The sequence below is a fragment of the Astatotilapia calliptera genome, chromosome 14 (assembly GCF_964374335.1).
Source record: "Astatotilapia calliptera chromosome 14, fAstCal68.1, whole genome shotgun sequence".
Classification (NCBI taxonomy): domain Eukaryota; kingdom Metazoa; phylum Chordata; class Actinopteri; order Cichliformes; family Cichlidae; genus Astatotilapia; species Astatotilapia calliptera.
Window position 1 is genome coordinate 1,539,272 of NC_137435.1, and position 24,784 is coordinate 1,564,055.

The 24,784-nt window shown below is 49.3% G+C and overlaps 2 protein-coding genes across 3 annotated transcripts; one reads left to right on the forward strand and one right to left on the reverse strand.

The window, feature by feature from the left end:
• Positions 1-74: 74 nt before the first annotated feature.
• supt5h (SPT5 homolog, DSIF elongation factor subunit) lies at positions 75-17,688 on the reverse strand. 2 transcript variants are annotated; one of them, XM_026191714.2, is made up of 30 exons: positions 17,548-17,688; positions 17,254-17,347; positions 15,517-15,676; positions 15,378-15,443; positions 12,289-12,300; positions 12,141-12,210; positions 11,619-11,687; positions 11,355-11,420; positions 11,241-11,271; positions 11,073-11,141; positions 10,573-10,824; positions 9,845-9,934; positions 9,693-9,763; positions 9,503-9,608; positions 8,948-9,038; positions 8,326-8,462; positions 7,979-8,134; positions 6,969-7,115; positions 6,746-6,892; positions 6,456-6,581; positions 5,691-5,775; positions 4,751-4,858; positions 4,571-4,673; positions 4,328-4,458; positions 2,653-2,758; positions 2,415-2,573; positions 2,133-2,301; positions 1,560-1,757; positions 562-657; positions 75-460 (listed from the first exon to the last, which is right to left on the reverse strand). In XM_026191714.2, exons 2-30 carry the CDS (start codon positions 17,338-17,340, stop codon positions 320-322), a joined length of 3,249 nt encoding a protein of 1,082 aa, XP_026047499.1. In that variant the 5' UTR covers positions 17,341-17,347; positions 17,548-17,688; the 3' UTR covers positions 75-319. The 2 variants fall into 2 exon arrangements, with proteins under 2 accessions (XP_026047499.1, XP_080145300.1); XM_080289174.1 differs by lacking the exon at positions 12,289-12,300.
• A 573-nt stretch (positions 17,689-18,261) lies between these two features.
• triap1 (TP53 regulated inhibitor of apoptosis 1) lies at positions 18,262-19,103 on the forward strand. Its single transcript, XM_026191719.2, has one exon. The coding sequence runs from the start codon at positions 18,401-18,403 to the stop codon at positions 18,623-18,625; it is 225 nt and encodes a 74-aa protein (XP_026047504.1). The 5' UTR covers positions 18,262-18,400; the 3' UTR covers positions 18,626-19,103.
• Positions 19,104-24,784: the final 5,681 nt, after the last annotated feature.

Genomic DNA, 24,784 nt, shown 5'->3' on the forward strand with positions numbered 1-24,784 from the left:
CTGCATTGATTATCCGGTGCTATGACAACCCAGCCAGTGACAGCGGCTGGTGGCTTTGACACAACATACAGAAATGTCACTGAATCAGTTTATTGACATGTTACACATTATTTTCATCCTGCTGCATCAAGAAAACCAAAGTCACAGACAGAACATGAAGGAAAAGCACTAAAAGCAGATTCAGACCACTAATAAGAAAAGAAGAAAATAAAAATGCCAAAAACGGAGAGACCCGCTGAACTGCACACACAGAGCCACATGTGGTTTTTGGATCTTTAGGTAATAAAAACCAGACGTTTGTGTGGGAGCTCTGCGAGGCTCAGTGCTCGAGGCGGCCCAGGAACCGCAGGTTGAGAATCTTGAGCTGGTCGTCCAGCTCCATGCGCACGATGCCGTCGTCTCCGTCGATGCTCAGAAGGATCCCCGTGGCCTCGCGGTCCTCTCCGAGAATCACCTTCACCTGAAACGGGGCACAGCGAACGCAGCGTTGAGCCTCACACGCGCTCTAAACGAACGATCTGCAGACAGCTGGACGCCAGAAACCGCGACTGTGGCTCTTACCTTGTTGTTTTTGGTGGGCGTGACCGGCTCCAGGTGATCGCTGCTGACGCTCACCACCTTCTCAGACTCCTGCATGAACACCGAGCACATCCCTCCCTACACGCGCACACGCGCACACGCACACGCGCACACGCACACACGCACACACACACACACACACACACACACACACACACACACACACACACACACACACACACACACAACAATGAAAAATATTCAAAGGAGCTGCTTTAAAATCAATTTCAGACGTAAACAAAGACACTGAATCCGTTTCATCTCCACCGCCACTCACGAAGCTGCGCTCGGCTGTAATGGTTACTGCACGCCGGCCAATCAGAAGCCTCAGACGGCCTGACATCACAAAGGAGCTAAAGGTGCACATGTCTGTGCTCCTGTCCACACGTAAGCAGAGTTTGAGGCCAAAGCTGTCTGTGCGCTAAACGGTGAAATCCGTCAAACGCTTGAATGTTTCTGACTTTCGACAGTAACGGAGGCGTGTTCCTAAACACCGTGGGCGGGAGGCCAGAGGAACATCGCTGTCAGAGTTACTCAGAAATGATTCAGCTCCGCCTGTTGTGACAAACACGACTTCCTGAGTCAGGACTCGATATGGAACAGATTAACGCCTCCTGTGAAGAAACGCTTTCTTTTGTGTTTATAAAGGAGCATTTATGTTGATCCAGCGAGCCGCCATCCAACAGCAGCAGGAAGCAGGAAGCAGAACCAGATGGCTCTTAAGCTCTCGGCGAATTTGGAGACATTTCACAACTGTGATGCGGTTCTAAGCAGCAACATCTGCATGTCCCTAATAACACCTCAGATCGTTGTGTGCAAGAGCTGCGTCTCCGACTCCCAGAATAACATTTTTCACACATTTCACAACATTTTATGCTCGAGCGCAGCCAGATCTCCCAAAAAACATTTCTCAGTAATATCAGACTCGCAGGGAGCGAGGACGCCATCAGCGCTGCTGCGCGCCAAGTGTTCAGACTCACCGTGACGCTGCGGATGACCCCGGTCTGCCCCATCAGGTCCATGAACGAGTCCTTCACTCGGACCAGGATGTCTGTGGTCACCCAGTCGCTGCCGCCCTGCTCGATGTTGGAGCCTGGGGTGTGAGGGTTGTAGCCTCCAGGAGAGGGCGCTCCGGGCGTCATGGGACTGTAGCCCACGGGACTCGGACTGGGACTCGCCTGTGCAGATGACATGATGCAGACTGAGAACAAATTTCAGAAAAATCTAGACCTCCACAAACAGAAAGGTCCTAAAGCAGGAGTGGGCAACTCCAGGCCTCGAGGGCCGGTGTCCTGCAGGTTTTAGGTCTCACCCTGAGTCAACACACCTGAATCACATGATTAGTTCATTACCAGGCCTCTGGAGAACGTTTAAAATCAGCTGTGTTGGATCGAGGACACATCTAAAACCTGTAGGACACCAGCCCTGAGGCCTGGAGTTGCCCGCCCTTCATCCAAACTCTGATTAACAAAAGAAATCTTAAAAAACATACAAAAAAAACCCAGAACACAAATATTCAGGGAAAGCCCGAGCAGCTCAGCGTCGTTGTCTACCTGGTAAGCCATGGGGGACGGCGTGGGGTGGTAGCTGGCTGGTGAGTGCGTATTCTGGTAGCCGACAGGTGAGGGCGCCACCTGGTGGTAGCTCTGAGGGCTGGGGCTGGGCTGGTAGGAGCCCTGAGGGGACGGGGCTGCATATGGAGAATACTGCTCTGTGTTATACCTGCACACAGAAACACAAATATACAAATCGAGAATCGAGGACCCAGATCAGCTATGTCGCTACGTCAGCTATGGAGGGGAGGGCGAGGGTGTGTTTCTGTGCCTTATACTCACATCGCGGGCGTGCCAGGTGTCTGAGGGTTGTACTGAGGGTTGACTTGTGGCGAGGGGACCTCGGGGTAACCCGGGGTCTGAGGGTTGGGGGTCGTCCCGTAGGCCTGAGGGGACGGAGAGGGTTCGTCATCGTAGCCGAAGTCGTAGTCTTCCTCATTTCTGAGAAGAAATAAATCACGTGTTAGACAGAAAGAAGAAAAAAAGAAGGGAACGCTGTGTTTACCGGTCACTGCGTCACCTGGACGGTGTGTTGGGGTTGCTGGGATCCCACGCTCCGCTCTGACCTGGAGTCCTGCTCCCATCATGCAGTGGGGTCTGAGATCCATAGTGGGGCGTACGGCTTCCTGTTAGGAGGCAAAAGATGCTGTGAGTTAGAGGCGAGAGCACTGTGCTGCTCACAGGTGAGGACAGCCACCTCTATGCTGATGACACAGTCATGACGCACGCCCACTCTACGGTCCAGTGTCAGCACCAGCTCCCCTTGTTTTAACGGGCACGTCGCATTTGGACGTAAGACGTACAAGTCGAAGCAACTTTATACGAGCACCAACAGTCAGCTGCGTTTAGCTTCAGACCCTCAGGTGACGAGTTAAAGGACCACCACCAGTTCAAACTAGAGGAGGTTACTGGTTAAACTTCAACTAAAGGCGGACCTCAGTTTAATCAGAGCCAGGCTCAGAGAAAAGTGAGGCGCTACTTTACAAACAATGAACTCATCCATTAATCATCAATATATTCACTGATGAACCAACAGCTCCGCCCACTGCTGTTCTTGCTCCCACCTGGTAACACAAACTGAATACTGATAACTAGGGATGGGTCCCGGTTCTGACATAAACGGTAGTAACCAGATCGAAAAGCAGCGCACATTTCGTTGCTTTTTTTCCTGAGCTGTGATACACTTCTAGCCAATCATTTTACGTTTCCGAGGATAGTAGGCGGGGCCAGGTACGTACGTTCTTTTAGAGCAGAGCTACAGATTAAAAATGCCCAAAGCGAAGCGGTCAAAGTCTGGCTGTACTTCACAGCAAAAGATGCAAACTCAGCAGCAACAAGTGCTTTAAGCTGATACTGTGATACTGTCAAAGGAGGCAACACCTCGAATCCGATGAAACACCTGGCGACGCATAGCGTTTTTTAAAAAGCCCAGAAATGCGCCGTATTTGATAGCTTGCTGCGAGACCTCACACCGTGCACATCTACTGCGGGTGTGGTGCCTGTTATCGGACCCGGATTTAGCAACATCCCCCAAGAACCCGAAGAGGAGAGTCCTGGCACCTAGCCCTGCCAGTGTAGCAGAAATGATGAGGATGATGATGCAGCAGCAGCCGTTCTTCTCTGCGTGAGGAGCTTAATGTTGTTCGTGTGTAATTTACGTTGAGTAGGCTAACCACGTTATTACATTAATGCATGTAAGGTGAACTAGCAAACATCATCATAGCTACATGCTGCTGTGTTCTTGTTTGATGGCAGATACTCCCTTCACCCTGGCCAAAAAGGCTAAAATGACCAAAGAAAAAGTGGAAAACAGTTAAACATGAGAGGTTTTTGGACAAAGTTTGTGTTTTTCCCATTGATTAAGCACTGCTTCCAGCCAAGAGTGATACCATATATGCCCCATAGCTGCAGAAAAGGCTAACATTGTTATCTTTTTACAAAAAACAGCTGAACATGAGAGGTTTTTGGACCAATTTTGTGTTCTCCATTCTTTAAGCACCGTTTAAGCACCAGCACCGTTTCAAAAGTACCAGTTTGGCACCGGTATCAGATAAAACCTAAACGATACCCATCCCTAACGATAACACTGTAACACATCTGTTACAAAGAGAAGCAGAAATTCAATCGGAGGAACACAAACCCAAAAAACAAACACGTGCTTTTAGCCGATAGAGGACGACCAAACCGTGGCCTACCGTCGTGCAGCGGAGTCTGAGATCCATACATCGGTGTCCTGGAGCCGACGCCATACATGGGAGTCTGGGAGCCGTAAATGGGAGTACGTACATGGGTGGAGGTGAACCCACTGGGCCTCTTCGCTCCACCGCTGCAGAGAAGAAGGATCGGGGAGGGAATCATGAGCGTAAACAAACACAGCTGCTGTCAGCACGGAGAAAATGATTTCCTGTGTGTGTTAAGGACTCAGTGAAGATACGTACACGGTGGTTAATCGCTGTCGGTCCACAGAGATGGTCTGACAGGTGGAGTGCAGCTCCACCCTGGCCGTGGACTCGGTTGCATCCTTCACGACACCAATGTATCCTGGGGAAGGGAGGCAAAGCCATCAGCACCGACCCCCCCACCGGTCCCATCCTTCACACCGGTCCCCTCGGTCTTACCTTTGTAAGGACCCTGGGAGATACGGACCGTCTGACCAATCAGCTCGTTGTCTCTGCGTCCTCGGCCCCGCCCCATTCCTCCTCCGCCGCCTCCTCTCTGCTGAGCACCTGAAAGGCCACACCAGCACCTCCATCAGTCAGCTAATCATTTTGTTTCTTTCGCACCAGAGAAAGAAAAGCGCGCCGACTCGTCAGCATCAGTAACCTGATCACAGACAGTCGAACAGGTCGGTCTCTGCTTCCCTCAACATTTCTTCTAATCAGAGACAGAAAAAACAAAACGAACGGTCTCTGTTTTTGCACGTTCATCACAAAGACAAGTTTTAATTGCTTGTTTTCCTTCCATGACATTGAAACAGAGCCACACGCCTCCACGTTCCTGAAAAGTTCCTCTGGAAGTTATGAGATTAAAACATCTTTGACCCCCAGAGAGCTGGACGACCCCTCTGGCTCCAGACGGACGTGAAAAAACAAATGTGTCAGTAAACCGGAGGCGCCTCAGAGACGAGACGTCTGTGCACAGGAAGAACCGAGGTACGAATAAATCCCACCTGTCAGAGGTAGTAAGCGAGAGACCTGCAACATCATCACGCCAAGTCTGGAAGTGCCTGGGAAATCCCCAAATCTTAATGTGATCGATCAAGAGATGATGACTCTTTCTATAAATCTGGTTCAGAAACAGTGACAGCGTTTGAAACGCTTCTGATTGTACAGGAAGAATGAATCTGGCTAAGCTGAACTAAGAACCTCCAATCAATCGCTCGATCGATCGAAATCAGGGAATCTGGATGTCAGTGCGGCTGCGGTCGCAAACAAAGCCAGATATACGCTTTGTTCTCTCGAGGGAAAAACCTTCGGCTGACTTATTTTCATCCCCTCATCGTGTTTTCCAAAGAGCGGCACCCCCGTCGTTAAGCTGCTGTGTGTTTCCAGCACTCACCTCCTCCGCCGTGGTGCACGGGGCTGCTGATGCGAGGGCTCATCGGTGCGAATCCTCCCACTGTGAAGTTGGTCACGTCTCTGGGCTAAAACACACAAACAGTCAAATTGTTCAAGCTCGACATGCTACAAGAAATCTGACGAATCCTTTTCTCTGCTGCGCATGAAACGCTGGGCGAGTCGGTCCAGTGAAAGTGCGGCTCGCTCTGCAGAGGTCCAGGACGGCTCTGCTTTACACATTTGGAAGAGAACTGGCACCTCGAAGCCGTGTCGGCAGGCGCGCTCGGGGGATTGAATCGGTTTCATGAGGTGGGGAGACGGGTGCAGCGTCTCCGAGTGGCGTGAGGAAGCAAACCCGTCCACTACGACCCGACCCTCATCGTCAGAAAGAGGCCTGCTGCCACTGCTCTCATGCTGACAGACTCATTAAAGACAGGCTGAGCTTCCCAGCACATGGCAGTAATTCTTCCACATATTCACACGGAAAGCTTTTCCTGGGTTTGATATTGTTGATGAAGCCCCTCCACGTTTCACCCCCACAGCCCAAACACTGTTATACAACCCTGGACGCGCCTCAGAGCTGCTTCACACTCAAAACACATTTTTATTCAAGTTGCCAAGGACGACGCTGAGAAATGCTCTCAGTCCGGTTGCCCTGCAGCCACCGAGAGATCTCACACGGTTATGTGAGATATTAGAGGGCCTGGAAAAGCAGACGGTTTAATTTTCAGGCACAACAAAGAAGAAGCGAGCATGAGGTGCTGACCTTGGACCCGCCCGCCAGCACCAGGTGTCTGGTCTTGCAGACGAACATTCCTCCGTTCTCAACCAGCTTCTTACAGTGGAGGAAAGCGAAGCCTCGGAACAGGTGACGGATCTCGCCTTCCCGGCCCTGCAGGAGGAAACACGCGAGCGTTAAAGGCTTCTGCCCGCAGAGGAGTTCAGCTCTGACCCTCGAGCGGACAGCGACGCCGACAGCAGCCTCGCGTGAGTTCAAGTCTGCCATTAAACGTCACGTCGACAGAAATATTTAGCTGTGGGTGAAGTCGCGCTTACAGAATGCGGCCCGTCGATGACTTTGACGATGTCCTTCACGTGGATGCTGTTCTGCTCCGAGTCCAGCGCCACGGCGAAGCGGTTGTCCTTCCTGCGGTTCACCGCCTGGTGGCGCACGGTCATCACCTTCCCGTGCATGTTCAGCACCTGAAAGACAAAGAAGGCGTTTGTTAATCGTCGATCAACCGCCGCGCTTTCTGCGCTTCCCGGAGCGGACTATTACCTGGAATGTCTCCCTCTCCAGCCGAACAATAACGCCGACCGTCTGCGGGTCCAGCTGCACCAGCTCGCCCCATTCGTGCTGCCCGCCTACATCGACGCCGGACGCGGTCTCAGAGCAGAGCTGCAGGTCTCTGGGCAGCACTTTCAGCTGCAGACAGGAAGAGCGGATTTGTGATCACAGTCATGTTAGCATTTTATTAAAACGGTTTCATTCCCCACAGCGATAAGCCAGTGCTGGGCTGTCACCACACCACACTGTTATGACTACAGAGTCATTAAACGCCGTGTCACGACATCCAGCTTCAACTCGGCTCAACGCGCTTTTCCTTAGAAATCAGAGGACCGTGGGATCCAGGAGCTGGAGCCGGACTCCCAGCTGAAGGCTCTGCCTCCCATTCTCAGGAAGAACAAAGACGGGGTTGGATGGTTTAGTCTCTCCTTCGATTCAATGAGGAGAGCAAAGAGATTTGGTACCAACTCAGCAGCACATAAAGCATTCAGGGACCAGCGTTAGTCTGAACCCCGAAAACGAGAATCTGAGGTTCGTCCTCCAGCGGGTGAGCAGCCTCTCAGACTCCTGTGCCGGCGAGCAGTTTAAGGACTTCATGAGACACGACACACATGAAGAGTTCAAAGACAAAACTGTCAAAGCATCAGAACAAAATGAATCTCAGGAGGCGAGAGAGAAAACAAACAGAGTTATGATATCAAGTATTCACTGAGATCTCTCCAAATCCTCCCCACAGGGACTTTCCATGTGTTCAAGCTGTCAGTCGCAGGCTTGTTGCTTCCATAAAGAGATGCCTCTTCCAGTAAATCAGTGGGAGCTGCCAAACTGTTCTGTAGCAGCACGGAGCTGTCCCACTCTGCGCCTCAACTTTTCAAATCAAGCCCGAACCCTCATTTAACAACATCTGATTTTCCACTAGAGGACTCGAATGACCCGAGGCTTGGCAGAGGGGGACGGTGGAGGGTGAGGAACGGTGGGTGGAGACACTGCAAACCTCTTACCTCGTGCATGGTGAGGTCGGAGAACAGGATGACAAAGTTCTCCTCCACTCTGACGATGAGGCCGGTGTCGCCCTCGTATCGCCCGGCGATCACCTTCACGTGGTCGCCCATCCGGAAATATTTTCTCACCTCGTGAGCCGGGAACTCCAGAGGGTCCTGCACGGAGCACACACAGGACAGAGGGCAGGGCAATGGGAATATGTACAGTTACACCAGATAATGCTGCGTTACAGTAAGTCCCGCCCCCTCTACTCCTGTGCAATGAGGAGGCGTGGCTCTGAACGAATAACCAATCAAAAGGTTAAAGTTATGACTCCTGTGTCCTGTGTGCAGGATTGTGTGCGTACCTTCAGGTCCTCGTGCTTGGGCATGATGGTGATCTTGTTGCCGTCCACGCTGAGGATCTTTCCCTGCAGGTTGATCAGCTCGCCCTCACACACCTCCACGTTGTCGCCGGCCTGCAGGTTGTGCTCACGCTCCTTACCTGAGCGCACACACAGATTCAAACTGAAGCTTCGTCGTAAACACGAGTTCATGTTCTCCACGTAGCGGGTTATAAACCAACTGTTTAAGTTGAAAGAACAGGTGTCACCAACAGTAACAGTTCTGTTTAAATCCATGAAAACTGAACAACTGCAAGTAAAACTGGGACCCAGACATGAATTAATGACAGAGCTGATTAAAAACATCACGATTCGTTGTGCTGTAAAAACTGAGCTGCTGCTGGCTCAGCGGGCAGGAGAACGTCGTTTAGCAGCAGCGATTGTTTCTGTAACTTTATCCGTCTCGCTGTGCTTACGACAGGATCGGCCGACTGCGGTGAATTCGCCACAGCGGCTCCTTTTCAGCTGTGCTGCCGCGCTCAGGATCATCGTCCCGCTTTGGGACGTCCCCCGCTGTAACCGTGGGCCCGACGGCCTCGCAGACAGCAGGTTTCACAGGACTGCAGATTTACAGAAAGACTCGTACCCGACTCTGTGACCACCTCCAGGTCGATTCCTTCCGGCTGGTCTTCAAACTTCTCCAGCTCTGACAGCGTGGGCTTCACTCCGTCTGTGATCTACAACAAACACGCCAAAATGACGTCACGATCGTTTTAACTTTGGATCAAAATCGGAGCATAAACTGTGGTAAAGAGCGAACATTAGCTTCTCCTCAGTTTAATTTCATTTATTATCTTGGCCAAAAATAAACCTCTCTAAGAAACGGCAGCTGTTTGTGTGAGGTTCAAAGAGCTCAGCTGTGCAGTGGTTAGGGGCTTGGCGGTCTTAAACAAACATGCTGCTGCCTCACACTGAGCTTCACAGAGGGAAAAATCACACATAACAGAGTGCTTCATGTAGACTTTGTGAGGACGAGGAGTGAGATCTGCAGTGAGCATGTTTCAAGCTGTTTGCATATAAAGTTTGGACTGTGCATCACTGCAGCAGGCGGACTGGCCCGTTTCCTCTGCAACTCTCACTCTCTCATTTAAACGAGCTCCAGGTTCACAGTAACAGTGAGTCTGTGAAGAGTCTTCCTCACCACAGCGGACATGGCGAAGCTCTTGAAGAGGAATCCTTTGCGGCTGTAACGGTTTCCCTCAAAGATCATGAAGTCTCCGTCATGGCTGACCTCTCCTCCCAGAGACCTGAGGAGTGAAAACCACAGAGTGTCATCACGCTGCTGCCTCAGCGAGGAACCCCAGCATGCTCGAGGCCGGACAGGCCGTTACCTGATCTTCTCAGCATCAAACAGCCTCTGTGGAGGCCTCTTGAACTTCTTCCTCTTGGCAAACCAGTCTTTCTGTAACACACACACACACACACACAGTTACGCATCAGAGCAGCGACTCGAGTGGAGAAAAGACCTTCGAGTTTGACCTACCAGGCTCATCTTGGCCTTTATGCGGTCCAGGTCTATCCGAGGGATCATCTTCAGGGAGATGGTGTTCTGGCTCGGCTCCACGTAGTCCACCTGGAGAACAGAGACGTGACGTTTACGCTCAGGGAGCAGCTTACGTTCCTCCGCTCTCGAGCTTAAACTTTAGCTTTTGTTTCTCAGGAAGTGGGGAAGAGGTGCTGTTAGCCACGTGACCGTAAGCAGCTGTTTACCAGCTTCAGCCACACATGGCTCCGAGTTCACACAGCGATCATTTTACGGCTGAACGAAGTGGAATTTTATCAGAGGACGTGTTTGTGAGAGGAATCGGGAGGTGAAGGGAAGCAGACTGGAAAACGGCTGGAGGGTAAAGCCTTGTTTGCTTGGCACAGCGGAGCAGCTGTAACTGTGGTGATGGGGAACAGTAAACAGCTCCGCCCTTTCTCAATTCTCAAGTACGAACTCGTGATTTGTACACATCCGGGAATTTTTCGCGTTCTCGGCTTGATGCGTACTTTGAATTGGAACAGTACTTTGTCTCCGACTGATGACGTATCACGAGTACACGAGAATGCACAAGTATGCGTATTGAGACAGGCCCCTCCTCCTGCTGGGCTGAAGCTGGCACCCTGGAACATGTGACCTTTAACCCCCAGGAGAGCGCTCGGACTACGTAAACATCGGTAAACATGATTTGAAATCTGACGAGTGAAAACGCCCCCCCCTCTGAGCACCTGAGCGATGTCGTCCTTGTACAGGCCCCGCTTCAGCCTGACCCACGACTTGGGCTTCAGGTTGGTGACCTCCTTGACGACCTTCAGCACGTCCGTCATCTCCTTGATGGGGACCATCTGCTGGTTCCAGAAGCCCATCCTCAGGTTGCCGATGCCCTCGATGGCGGCCTTGACGTGCGTCTGCTTGTACGACTCCACGTAGATGTAGCCCTTCACGTGATCCGGGGCCACCACGGACTTGATCTGCAGAGGCTGCGGGTGGAGGAGAGGAAGATCAGCAGGTCAAAACCCAAACTAGGAAAATCAGCTGCGACCTTTGACCTCAGAAACTTTGTGTCATTGGTTATTTCTCTCTAAGCGAGGATCCATTCAGGTCACCGGTTCTTTTTGTTGTAGATGTAATAAAAACTTGGGCCTGTATCAGGTTAAAACCCTCCGTCCTGCTGTCCTGCATCAGCAGCGCAGAGAAAACTTCCAGCCAATCAGAGGCGAGTTCTTACCGTGTCAGTGAACTGGTAGGCGATGAACTTCCTCATCAGTGCGATGGCGGTCGCCCTCTCCTCTCCGATCTGCAGGGACAGGAAGCATCATAAAGGTGTGCATCCTCCCGGTGTGTGTGTGTGTGTGTGTGTGTGTGTGTGTGTGTGTGTGTGTGTGTGTGTGTGTACCTTGCACTTGACTGTCCACAGGTTGGGGTCCCTGATGGGGACAAACACACATTAAACCACTGTAATAATGTCAGCGAAGTCTGGAAGCTGATTGGTGGATCAGTGTTTACATACTTGACTCCAGGAAGAAGCTGCTGCTGGGTGATGTCATCGGAAAGCTCCTCGGACCCTCCAGAGTAACTGCGCACCACAGAAGAAGAAAAAGCAACAGTTTTGGTGGTCTGTCACAGTCTGTGTGGGAAACAGTTCGTCCAGCTCGCCATCGCGCGACTAAGAATCATGTGACGTCATTAAAGTAACCGACGCTGGCAGCTCAGCGTGTCGTGGTGTCTGAGGCAGAGGAGCCCAACCTGCAGGAGGAAGGACAAAGGTACTCACTGCTCCCCTCCGGACGACTTGGCGTACTTCCTCATGTAGTACTCGCCCAGCGCCTCCTCCCTGGAGTCTCTGCAACACAAAGACAAACTCAATGTTCACGTGTGAGCTGTGAAGTGTGCCGTCAAACTGAAGCTGAGAATCTCAGTGACACGTTATTCTGTTTAAAAACGCAGGCCGGGAAAAATTCCTCTTTTGTGTTTTCAGCTGGTCTGGTTGGACGGCGCTTTTAAATAATAGCTAGCTTTTATTTTACTTGAAAGGATAAAGGTTTCAGCTGAATGGAGCTGTGCAGGGTAAATCATTCCCTGTATGAAGACGGGGCTCAGTACAAAGTAAACCACAGAGTCTGCGTGTTACCTGCAGTGAATGGTGGACGGCCACGCCCCCAATCAGACCGAACAGGGGAGTGACCTCTCCCACAGGCTGAGAGTTTCCCATCAGCAGATCAAACTGTGGCTTTCAGTCCATTCCTAATAAAAACCCTCCGACTTTTATTTTGGCGGTCAAAAACAAAAGCTTTACCTCCAGAGGTTCTGCAGCCGCCGGGATCCAGAGTGATCCTCATCCAGAACCACGTGGTCGATGTTTGACACTGAAGGCGAGAAGAGACGGTTTGTTTCCAGTCCAGTGAACTGAAGCGTATTCGACAGTTATGACATGAAAAACTTACCTTCAGCCTCCTCTGCTCAGGACCGCCCGGAGAGGAAGAGGAGTGAAAAAGGAGACGGAGGGGGAGGAAGGACAGGAGACAAACCCAAAAGGAAGGGAGAAAGTGTGAGGAGCCAAAAGACAGTGAGTCAGGCAACAGCAACACAAAGCATGATGGGAAAAATACACAAACAACAACACTGTGATTATCGGTGACGTGCAGCACGGGGGAGCATGGAGACGTGATGTGGTTCAGGAGGAAGTACAGCAGAAACACAGCGCCGCTGTCAGCCAATCACATCAGGCGCGAAGGTACCCGCTCACCCAGTCTCGTTTAAATAAAGTTAGAAACAAGCAGCGGGGTCGACTCGAGCATCCGCGGTGAAGTGACGTCACCTCGCTCAGATCAGAGAGGCGAGCGCACGGTACGACCCGTTTAAGCTAGCCGTGGCGCTCACTGCCGCTAACCGCAGGGTTGGGCCCAAAACACGGGTTTACGGCCGACTCTGAGACGTCAGCGTCACCGAAGGAGCTCACAGATCAGAGTCGTTGGTTGTGATGATGTCACAGCTGGGTCACGTGTCAGCCAATGCAGTGGCGCTAAGCTAAGGTCAACACGACGGCGTAAACATCCTGCATCTACATATCGGTTACCCGGGCAACCGGCACAACGGCTTTGCTTTAGACGCAGCTTTTTGCTTCGATTCTGTTTCTACTGTACATCCACCTTCAGCAAAGCTACACCACCATTATCATCATCAGCATCATCACAAAAGCTCCACCCACATTGGTTAGTGTGTAAACTGAAATCATGGCAGCTCCGTCAGGTAGCAGGTTCAGGCAAATGGTCACACTTGGTTCTCTGAGAGCCGTCTTAGGTTCAAACATCAATTTAAAGAGTTTCTACTTTCTTTAATCTGCTGTTTGGCGTTTTTTGCTCAACGAGCCAGTCATGGATTTGCCCTCGGTGCTTCCTCGCGTTACGCCACACACTCACGAATGCAGCAATGCTGAGATGAGGTGTGGGGGTGGGGTTAATACACTCAGGGACGTGGATTTAATCAAATGGATGGGGCTGGAATCCTATTTACAGCATGGGCATCGATGGAAAACATCAGAGCGTCGGGAGCAGATTTACCGTTAACTGGAGGCCGCATGCACGACAGAGGAGCCGGCAAGACAGAGAGAGCAGAGTCAGAAAACAGCCTGCACACATGGACATCACACTGTAAGAGCGCCACTTCCTACTGACACATGTGAGGGTCCTGCCCGTGGTTCGGTTCGTGTTGACGCGAGTACTGACAAAGTTCTGGACGGATCTGCGCCCCGAATAAGAAGCGGCTCAATGTTTCCCACCGCATCCTCACAGACACAGTAATCAGGAAACGTTTTGATGTCATCGGCGTTCTTCCAGGTTCTACACATCCAGGGCCCTTCATCAACACTGGATCAATCTGACTTTCCTTCTCCTTCACTCAGCACACGGCTGCTGTGACGACGGACGTCTGACGTGAAACAGCGAGTGTGAGGAAAAAGCTGCTCGTTAGCGACGAGCCATTTCGGCAGCCGATAGCTGGAAAAAAACGATTAACGACCTCGGCGGCCAGCAGCCGACCGGCACGACTGGTCCGCCTCAGCTTTGGTGATTCGAACTCTGGTATAAAAAGTCATGCGGATTGGACCACACGTGGCGGGTCGAGTGCGGCCCGCAGCGCTCTGTAAGCCCTGAAAAATCTGATCAAACATCCAGCTGCTCCTGGGTCTGTTCCTCTGCATCGCACACATTAAACTGAAATGATGACACGTCACATGATCCGAGGCTGACAGCTGATTGGAGAACAAACACAGATTTGGTCTTTGGGCGTACATTTGGTTTGGTTGCTGTTTTTAAACAAGCTTAAAGGACTTTTCCAGTAAAACAGTGATGGTCGAGAAATATGGAGCCAATTTTCAGCGAGCATCTCTCTGGTGAACAGACCAGGATAAATATTTAAGGAGTTGATTGTGGTGTTTCTGCACATTTCAGCTCATTAACTGCAGATCACACGCTCGCTGTTTTCCTGCTGAGTGTTGCCACATGTTTGGCTTTCTTCATCCAGCTAATGTGCAACTTTGTTTCTCTCCTGCTGGTTACTGCAAACTGCCCAGGAGTCACACTGTGGGCCTGACGTGACTGTTGTCACTAGAAGCCTTAATTTGTGTTGAACTGGGGGGGGGGCCTGGGGCTGCAGGCCCGAGTGTTCGCAGCTCCTCGGTTAAAACTTCGGTCGACGGGGAAGAAGGACTCACACTAACTTAACCCAGAGCTTCACGGGAGAGCGGACAATCACCGCAAACAACCGCTGCCAGCAGCTTGCAATGATCCGAGTCGGCGACACGAATGTTGGCAGTGGGCACTGCTTCTATTCTGCTTCTACTCCTGGATCGGGTGAGGGCCGCTCAGCACCTCCGTCTTGGTGCAGCTAAACTGTCGTCCTGCACCGACCACGCCGTGGAGCAATTTCTGAATCTGCTCCACGTCTCGGAGGCTCGGGCTGGAGTTAATTTGATGTTCTGTGTAGACGGCAACAGATTTGTGATTTTCAGCTATTTGCTCGTGGAGGTTCACGTAACTGCCAACCTGTTCCGCTCAGTCACAAACACACCGCAGCTCACTGCCATTTTAGCGCCGCCCTGATGCACTGAAGTCGCTTTGAAGACGGGCTACGACTAACGCGGGCCTCGTCCCGCTCCTCAAAGCAGCGACATCACAATAGTTTTGGTTGTGAACACCGATCAGACTCTTTGAACGTCAGTGTGCGAAACACGGACTTTAATAAGAACCGGCAGAAAAACAAAAGCGATGCGTCCGGAGGCGGGATGGCGACGGCTCCCCGGCTCAATCACAAACGTGAAATGAGCTGAGGTTACACCTCAGCAGGTGTGCTGTCAGCAGACTGGGATCGTGTAGCACGTTCAGTAATCTGTTCACTAGTTTAATGGATGAAACCAGTTTGTGCAACGTGATTAAACAGACACAATCCGTCAGTCGGAGCCTCGGGATCGAGTCTGGAGTTTAGAATCAATCTCATGCTGCAGGATTCCTAACAGCTCTCATCTTCACTTTCTTACCTTTCTCCAAAATATCCTCGGCTCCGTCCTCCCACTGATCCTCGTCCTCGTACTCATCGTCCACATCTGGACAGACAAACACAGGGTCAGACGTGCATCATCATCACGAGGAGTCTGAGAGATCGTCGTCTGTTCACACCAGCTTCATCCAGGATGAACCCTCCGTGTCTCGGCTTCTTCCTCGGACGGTCGTCGTCGTCATCCTCCTCCTCTTCCTCGTCGTACTCCTCCTCATCCTCCAGGTCCTCCCCCTCCTCATCCGCTACCTTGTCACTGCCCACTGGGCTGCCCGTCTCCTCCTGGTGACACAACAACAAAAGCAGATGAAAATTAATCTCCTGCATCCCCTCTGGTCCCGCTGCGAGAGTCCGCTGCTTCTCCGCTTCTTCTGTTTTTCCAGGGATGGTTTATAAACACAGCCTCAGAGATCTGAGCCTCATCTGAGAACAGACCCTGCAAATTATTTTTTCACTCAGAAATTTGGTGCCATAAAGGCTGTTGGCCTATCGTCAGTCAAACGCATCTCTGATGAATAAATAAGTCAAATTTCCCGTCAGAGGGAGAAACTGCAATGACATTTGTACAGTAACATTTGCACATCCTTTACTTATCTGGGTAAAAAGTCTCATGAACGCTCAAGAGTTATATTCTAGAGTTTTGTCGAAGACGGCAGCTTTTACAGGAACATCACACACAAACGGGACATTTAATTTTACATTAAAATAAAAAGTCTTCGGTCATCAGTCTGACAGCATTTGCTTTTAAAGCAGTTGTACCGAAGTGTTCGAGCCCAAAGGCACAAACAGCAGGTAAGTATTTTAAAAAGCAGAATCAAAACACGGCGGTGGTGATGTCACTCAACTCCCTTTCCTGATGCTCTATAAAAACATTGCTTGTGGTAAGTCCAGTGTCTCCTTTATTTATCAGAAATGTTCTCTTTTAGTTCGAGTGGGTGTAAAGTACCTGTGGTCTGGTGCCACGCAGGGATTTTTCAAACCGTCACAGGTGTTACTTTCATTTTGAGTAAGAGCAGAGCCGTTACTGTGGGTGACACCACAGATGCCCGAGGGCAGAAAACCTTTATCAACAGTTATTTTACATTAAATATGAACATTTAATCCAAAGAATTCTACGTTTTTGGTCATTATTAACCCTCCTTTGGTCCGGTAGGAGGATCGTGACTCTTTGTGTCACTGGTGTTTTTGTGTGTTTCATATTTAACACCCTATTGTAGCAAAAACAGCTTCAAAAACATCACACGATCACACTTAACACACCAGCGTGAAAACAATAAAAGATCAGCTCCTGATTTGCTGCATTACATGTATTATTTTGCTGTGACTCAGGAAATAATAGTTCATAAAAGCCTTTAAAAATGCCACAGGAGTAACACCGGTGCCAAAAACACCAAAGCTCTTTAAGTCAATGTACAAAAAAGACTTTTTAAAAACATTAACCTCTGATTTATGTGAAGCCAACAAGTGACCACGTTATTAATACTCCATCTGTAGAATGAGCCCCAACATCTGAAGAGGACTGCGTGGATTATAACGTGGGCACAGAGGAGGTACAATAACTCACAGTCATAAAGTTACTTATAAAACTGGTTATTTACTCTATTTTATAGATAGTCCCGCCATAAATCCAGTCGACTGCAGCAAATTTACCGGATCAAATAAGACCAGTAGACAGAAGACACACATACACACACGACCGGGTTTGTTCCCATAAAGTTTCTTAGCTTTTTATTATAAATTGTGCCGTTTTTATGCAGGTCTGACTGCGTTCTTCCTCGGTATCCTGCCGCACATGTCGCAGCTGCGCTCTCCTCTCTGTTTACCTCCTGTTAGCACACGTAGCTTGCCGGCTAGCTCACCTCATTCTCCTCCACTTCCTCGGCCTCTCCATCGCTGCTGCGCTCGCTCTGGTTGTCGGAGAAGTCGCTGTCCTCGCTGTCGGACATCTCGTCTCTGCGGACAGAAGCACTTTCAGCAACGGAAAAATTCACAAAGCAGCTCGGTGAAGCTTGAATCGAAGTCCGGCTGCGCGGCCACAACAACCAGAAGGGCCCAGCAGGAGAGGCTAATGCATAGCACAGAGGCAGGGTCCAATAACCCCGTCAGCAGCTGCAGTCAGAGCTTAAATAACGAGCTCTGCGGGTCTTCCTTACCTGCTTCAACCAGAGGGAGCCGGTTTAATCCAGATCTTTGATGAATAAATATGAATATAAGCTTATTTCTGCCTCTCTGGTGATTCTTTGCGTATTCTCGGGGAACAGCGAGATTTCGGAAAGCTGCTCAAAAACTCTCGCGGGGTTTTGCACAATGGGTAGGTAAACGATGACGAGGTGCCACTCCGCCATGTTTTGAGAACACGTTTGTTTCTTCAATTTATCAAACGTCTAAAGTAAAAAAACACACAGATAAATCATAAATATCAAAAAGTATACGTATATGTACATAAAAGTAAATTAACCAACACATATATCTTTAAGTTTTTCAGTTTAGAGACTAAGCTGTTTTATTAGAGAAAAGGCATAAAAAATATTTATTAAAAATAATTAAATAAATAAAAACTACAAAAAAGCAACACAAATTGTTAGAAATCATTTTGACAAATGAAGAGGACATGAATTTAAACTTGCTACAAAGAAAAACGGAAGAGGAAAAATACAACTACATACTATATATGATTGTTATTTGCCACAAATGATTATGGCAGCCTTAAAGGTACATTTTAGTAAATAGATCAACATTTAAAATATTTCCATTATTTAACTATGTATTTTTTAAAAACACTTCGGGTTCGTAATTTCTCCTCAGAGTGAATACCTCTTTTGTACAAATCTTTGTTACGTCCTCACGCAGGTACGCCGTTTTCTCCAAACCAGCCAATCACATGGCGCACTCCAAGGAGAGCCACAGTGCGCATGTCGTTGTCGCTGACCGGGTTGGAACGGCAGGTAGGTCCTCCAGGTTTCGCTCCTCTGTCGTTTCTGAGCCGAGCGGTGTTTTTTCCCGGAGATGAACAGCGTGGGGGAGGCCTGTACCGAGCTGAAGCGGGAGTACGACACCTGCTTCAACCGCTGGTTTGCCGAGAAGTTCCTGAAGGGCGACCGGAGCGGCGACCCGTGCACGGAGAGCTTCCGGAAGTACCAGCGCTGCGTGCAGGCGGCCATCAAGGAGAAGGAGATCCCCATCGACGGCGTGGACTTCATGGGGCCCAACAAGGACAAGCCTGAGAGCTGATGGAGGGCTGCTGGGGAAATCCTACAAATGTACGCCACACTGAGCGGGGTCCACGAGGCCCACCGAGCATGCGCAGGAGCGGACAAGCTGCTGTCTCTGGGGTTAGAGGGTGAAGCGGCCCCTGAAAGAGCCGTCTCGTTAATTTTAAGCTTTTCTCTTTTACTGCACAGCTCTGTTCGGACTTCGTTTCTCAGCAGAGACACTTACCGCCCAGTTTTCCTCCAGAGGGCCCAGAGAGCTGCTGTCAGCCCTGAAACTGAGCTAAAACTGTCTGAATCCAATTACTAACCAGCTAAAGCTCCTCCATGACGGCCTGTGTGCGTGCGCGTTATGAAGCGGTGGCAGCCTGTAGCTATAAATAGCTCTAAATAAGATGTGATGCTGAAAACTCTTCCGACTGATGTCATGTGTGCAAAACTCAATCTTGCATTGTACGAATGAATTAAAGGGAGCTCGGTGTTGGAGCAGGACACGTGCACATGGTGTGTTTTTACTCTCTCACGGGTCGACGTCTCTCTTTATGTTTCTGCAGGTTTTTCTTGATCATTCGGAGTATTTTCAGTGTTGAGAGCAGTTCTGTCTCATATTCTTGCATTTCAGCGACAGACGTTCAGGTTAAACACGACCAGAGTTCTGAATCGGCTCCTGCTTTGCACTGAAAGCGCTTCGTTCGCTCACATCCCGGTGGCGCTTAGACGTATCAAACCCCTGCCTGGTCCTGGGCTCGGTTTGTGAGGGGTGTACGACGGAGGGAGCTTAATGAGCTCATGAGGCAGAGTCAATGTTTTCAGTGCCCTGAAGGTGGCGCTATTTTCACCATGACAAATGCTTAGAGTTTGAGCTTAAAGTCAGCTGGGAGCACCACACCGACTGCATGCATCCAGCCAGTAACACCAGTAAATGAATGCAGCTGTCCAAACAGGTCATCTGCTGCCAAGATTCAGACTGATGCTACTAGAACACAAGAAAATGAATCAGTTTCATCTGCAGGCTGTTAATCAAGAAGAAGACTCGCTCATTAATTTCACTTTGGCTCGTCGGGCAACAAACTAGAATAGTTTACGTTGAGGCCGCGGGACAGAGAGCGTTAATGTTTAAATGTTTCCCAGCTGGAATGTTAGAGATAAACAGCAGCACTGAGTGCGCTCAGAGGTTCCATAAATGTAGTTATTGTAGTTCCTGCAGTGTGTCTGGTTATTACACCAGGATTTTCTGCACTATTACTCTGTGTGTGGTATTTCACTATAATGTTTGAGCATCTTTATACAACCCAAGTACAAAATAGTTAGCTGTTGTGTAAAATGGACATAAAAGCAGTGCAGTGACTTCAAGTCTCAAACTGTATTTCATTCACAGTAGAACACAGAAACATATCAAACTGTGAACATGAACCATGGTGATAAAAATAGGAGCTCCTTGGGAACATGATGCAGCGACACGTCTGTAAAAGTAGGACAGGTCCATGTTTGCTCTCTAACACCAGTCTGATGGAGGATTCCAGCTGCTCAGCAGTCCTGGCTCTGCTTCGTCCTCTTGTTGCTTTCGTGTTGCTCCAGATGTTGTCAGCTGGTCAGAGGTCTGGACTGCAGGCTCCTCTGCTCCGAAGCCGTGAGGCTGGAATAGAAGCAGTCTGCGGTTCAGCATCGTCCTGCTCAAACACAAAGGCCTTCCTGAGAAACATCAGCATGGAGCAGATGTTGCTCTTAAACCTGTTTATACCTTTCAGCACTGATGGAGCCTTTCCAGATGTGCCGGCTCTGAAAGTGTTCCACAGTTAACACAGTTTGTGTAGATTGGCGATTTTTCTGCTCATGAGTTGCAATATGATGCTTCCAGCTGTTTCTTCTTAACTGTCAGGTTCAGTCTGTCCAAGTGACACAGCATGTCGACCAAAAAGGCCAGATCCATAATCCACTTGAGGTCTGAGAGCTCGGGATAGTCCTTCTCTTCCATAAACAGTTTCACGGCATCCAAAAGCTCAAAGAAGCGAGAGAGTACCTGGCCTTTTGACAGCCACCTCACAGCGGCAGGTCACCTGGAAGCCCTTGGTCCAGCTCAGCGATGAGATTCTTGAATTGCCTGTGGTTAAGCGCATGTGTGCGGATATAGTTGACGATTTCCATCACAGGCTTCGTGACGTTATCTAAATTCAATGATTTAGACACGAGTTGCTCCATGTGGATGATGCAGTGGAAATTCCAAAAGTCAGGAATAGTTCGGTCAGCTTTGCACAGCCCCACAAGCCCGTTCACAGATCCCATCATGGCTGGTGCTCCATCCGTGGCGGTGCAGTTAATTTCGTTATGGGCAGATTTGCTTTTTCAAATGCAGCCATCATGGTTTCTTTCACATCTGTGCCACGGGTTCTGTCTTTTAATGGCACAATATCCAGGAGCTCTTCTTTGATCACACAATCGTTTGACACAGACCCTAAAATATTGCCAACTGAGGCTTGTCTTCTATATCACAACTCTCATCCAATGCGACACTAAAATACTCACATGCTTGAAGGTCAGAGTGCAACTGTGATTTAATAGCCGTGTTAATGTCCGATATTCTGTGTTCAACAGTGTGGCGGGACAGTTGGACGTCTGATACCACGCGTTTTAATTTGTTGTTTTCAGGAGACAAGATTTCAACAAGGTCACTGAGGCATTTTTTAACAAACTCCCCTTCATTGTGTGGCTTTTTAGCCCGTGCAATGTTCCAAGCCAGCTGATAGGATGCGAGCGTTATGGTCTCTAACCCCACCTCCGAAGTGGCCCGAGCGAGCCCCAGGCTCCAGGCCCCGATAAGCGGCCGCCAAGGAGTGAGCCGGTGTGTACCTGGACGCCCACCCCCAGACACAAAGAACCACCAACGCACCGATGTCTGAGGGAGTCCGCCACTGGCAGGGGAAGTGGTGGTGGGTGGAGATAGGCCTCCAAACCTTGGAGGGCCTGAGATGTCCCCAGAGAGGTGGCGTCTGATACCCAACCTGACATATAGACACAGACATACAGGCACACACAGACACAAACATCCATTCCCACCCTCCTGCTCTCATATGCACTTACTCCACACTCAACCAACGTGGAGACAGACATAAAGAGACGCTGTACACACAATCACACTCCCCAAGCGTACTCTACGAACCGGGTCTAGGTACTGCCCCCTGGGGGGGGAAACTGCACCCAGACCCAGGTGGTGTTACCCTTTTCCCTGCGGTGGGGAGAGGCAGACCACCCCGACTCCACAGCAGCAGGGAGGCCCCACACTCCAGACCGCAGTCGGACGGCCAACTCCTCCTCCCAGCACCCCCGCCCCAACAGGCAACAGAGAACGGGGGGTGTGAAGACTGCAAACCTCCCTCCACCCGCTCATATGTAGCGTTGATTCATGTGTGTTCATGTGTGTTGGACAGCATTTTTAGCCCCCCAGACACCCACCATACCCTCACCTCGGTGTCACACTCTGAAACGATGTCTAACACTTTGATTAGCTCTTTAAAGGAGTTTAGAGGAGCCAGCTGAGTTTGGCTGCAAAAGGACGCTCACCCACCGGAACCTGAACACGAGTAGAAGGTATCCACGAAAACAGACTTGAAAACAGGCCGTATCTTCTCTCAAACATTTAGTTTGTTAGCATCTGGTTTAAATAAGACTCTGAAGATAAAAACAAACCCGACGGTCTGTCAGTCTCAGGGGGTAGATGGTTTCCAGCTGTTCATACTAAAGTGCCTAAACTCCCAAATAGTGGAGTCGATCCAGTTAATGTACAATGGGATTATACTGACATCTGTCAGTGCGCCCCAGGGCGGCTGTGGCTACAATGTAGCTACCATCACCAGTGTGTGAATGGGTGGATGACTGGATGTGTGAAGCGCTTTGGGGTCCTAGTAAAGCGCTATACAAATACAGGCCATTTACCATTAATGGGAAGTGAACGGTTCTTCTAGACTAGCTCACAGCAGGCTCCCAAAAGTTCTCCAATTAGGAGAAAGTGGGCCATTAGAGTCAATGCTGATTGAGGATGAACTGAGGGGCTTCGTAGATATGATGCCAAGCTACACTAGAACACTCCAAGCTCTAAAAATATGACGCTGGGACTTTCTCATTTGAAGCTCACTTACCTGGAAATAATTCATTTTTACCATCTAACTTTACATGAACGTTTATCTAACCAAGCTGTACAAAAAGACAGAAGGGGGTCATTTTATTCTGAAGGTGCAAGAAATAAGAGTGAACAGCGTGTATCAGTTTACATTCAAAATGAAGTTTATTGTACTGAACTAAATACAGGAGCATCAGATCAAAGCAGGGAGAGAATGAGCTTATTAGACAAGTGGAAAAAGCTTTATATGTTTCTGAGGTTTACATCAGAGCTGTATAGGAGCATATTTTGGCCACAGTAGGCGTAAGCAGTGCTGTCCTTGCAGCTGTCCATTGCCTTATAATGTCTGATGCATGAATAATGTGGCAGTGGCTTTCGACCGATCCTCAGGAAGTCCCACGTCCTCAGAAACCATCGCACATTTCTGTGATGGTGTCTATGGTTGTGAAATATGTAGGCAGTAGGGGTGCAACGATATTCGTATCGATATTGAACCGTTCGATACAGTGCTTTCGGTTCGGTACGCATATGTATCGAACAATACAAAATTTGTAATTTATTTTATCAACCTTCCTTCTGACGATGCTGTCTGTGTTGAGCGCTCAGTGAATCTGCGTTCGACTACTCCGCCTAGGGTCGACAGTGCAGCCTAGGCGGAATAGTCGAACGCAGATTCACTGAGCGCTCAACACAGACAGCATCGTCAGAAGGAAGAGCGTAGGGCAAGCTAGCGTGACAGAAGTTAAGCTCTCCTTACAACATGGACCTCCCCCACCCTCATTCAGATCTGGCGTTTGGAATTATTTTGGTTTTCATGTGACGTATGACCCTGAAGGTAAGCGAGTCATGGACTAAAGTAAAACAGTATGTTGGATGTGCCACGCAATGCTCAATTACATGGGTGGGAACTAGTGTGTTAGCGCAGTTAGCTCGTTAACGTGTTGGCCGTCTAGCCCCATGCACGGGGCGATCGGTGGTAGCTCGTTAACGGAGATTTGCCGTGTTGTGGCGTTAAGGTCATTTCAACGAGATTAACCTGAAAGCACTAGTGGGAACACAACGAATATGACTGCACATTTACACCGACATCATCCTAGTGCCAAGACAAAAACAACAAGCATGCTACTAACTTTAGCCGAGTCATTTAGACAGCTGTTAGCACAGGATTCTCCTTATGCTGCTGAGAATATAGCCCAGAAGAAGCGGATAGTATAGCTTTTATTTTGGAAAGAGACATTTCTCTGTAATAAACTCTCTTTTCCAAAGATGAGTGATTCCTCAATCAGATACAGGGCTCACAATATCGCTAGCCCGACGTCCCAGAGCTAGCGATTTTTTCAGTCGGGCTACCAAAATCTATCTCTGCCCTGCCCGTCGGGCTATTGTAGGAAAAATATATGTCAATGCTTTTGCATTCTTTCAGAAATGTAGCTGGGTAATTATGTCATTGGCATCGGTGAGCCACTGTCAATATGTGACATATTGAAGTCTCGTTTGAATTTGCGCTTGTTTTTTTGCTTTCACTTTGCAATCGCGCGAACTGTGTATAGAGAGCGACAGCACTGATCTGTGAGTGATGATAATTTGTGCACCAATTCCTCTGACATCGTCTTATTAATCGTTAGCTTACTATGCAAACATGACAAGTGAAATCTCCTGCAGCTTAAACATGTGAGAGGTTGATCGCAGAGAATCGCTGAGCTTATGTGAGTACGTGTGTAAAAGCAGCAGGATTTATATTTGACTACGATGACCTGGATGACTGAGAACCTTCACAGACAGATATATATTTTAGTTCTGCTGAGCCAAATAAGACAGGTCAGGGTGAAGAAGTGACAGCCAAAGAAAAGCTTACCACAAAACGGAGAAGTTATGACAAATCAGACTATAAGGCAAAAAGAAAGTGCAGCTTTATGGTTTCATGGACAAAAGAATTTCTGTGGCTGCAATATGACGAGCTAAATAACCAGGGCTGCACATAAGTGGTCCGCAGGTGCGCATTCGCTGTCAAAATAAAAAACACGCACAAGGGTTAGGGTTAAATTTAAAAACTGTACTTTTGAGTTA

Coding starts and splice junctions, on each gene's coding strand:
- supt5h (XM_026191714.2), bottom strand. CDS start 17,340: ATGTCCGACAGCGAGGACAGCGACTTCTCCGACAACCAGAGCGAGCGC. Junction 6,582..6,745: donor TCATCGACGGGCCGCATTCT/GTAAGCGCGACT, acceptor TTCCTCCTGCAG/GGCCGGGAAGGCGAGATCCG. Junction 4,674..4,750: donor CTCCCAGGGTCCTTACAAAG/GTAAGACCGAGG, acceptor TCCCTTCCCCAG/GATACATTGGTGTCGTGAAG.
- triap1 (XM_026191719.2), top strand. CDS start 18,401: ATGAACAGCGTGGGGGAGGCCTGTACCGAGCTGAAGCGGGAGTACGAC.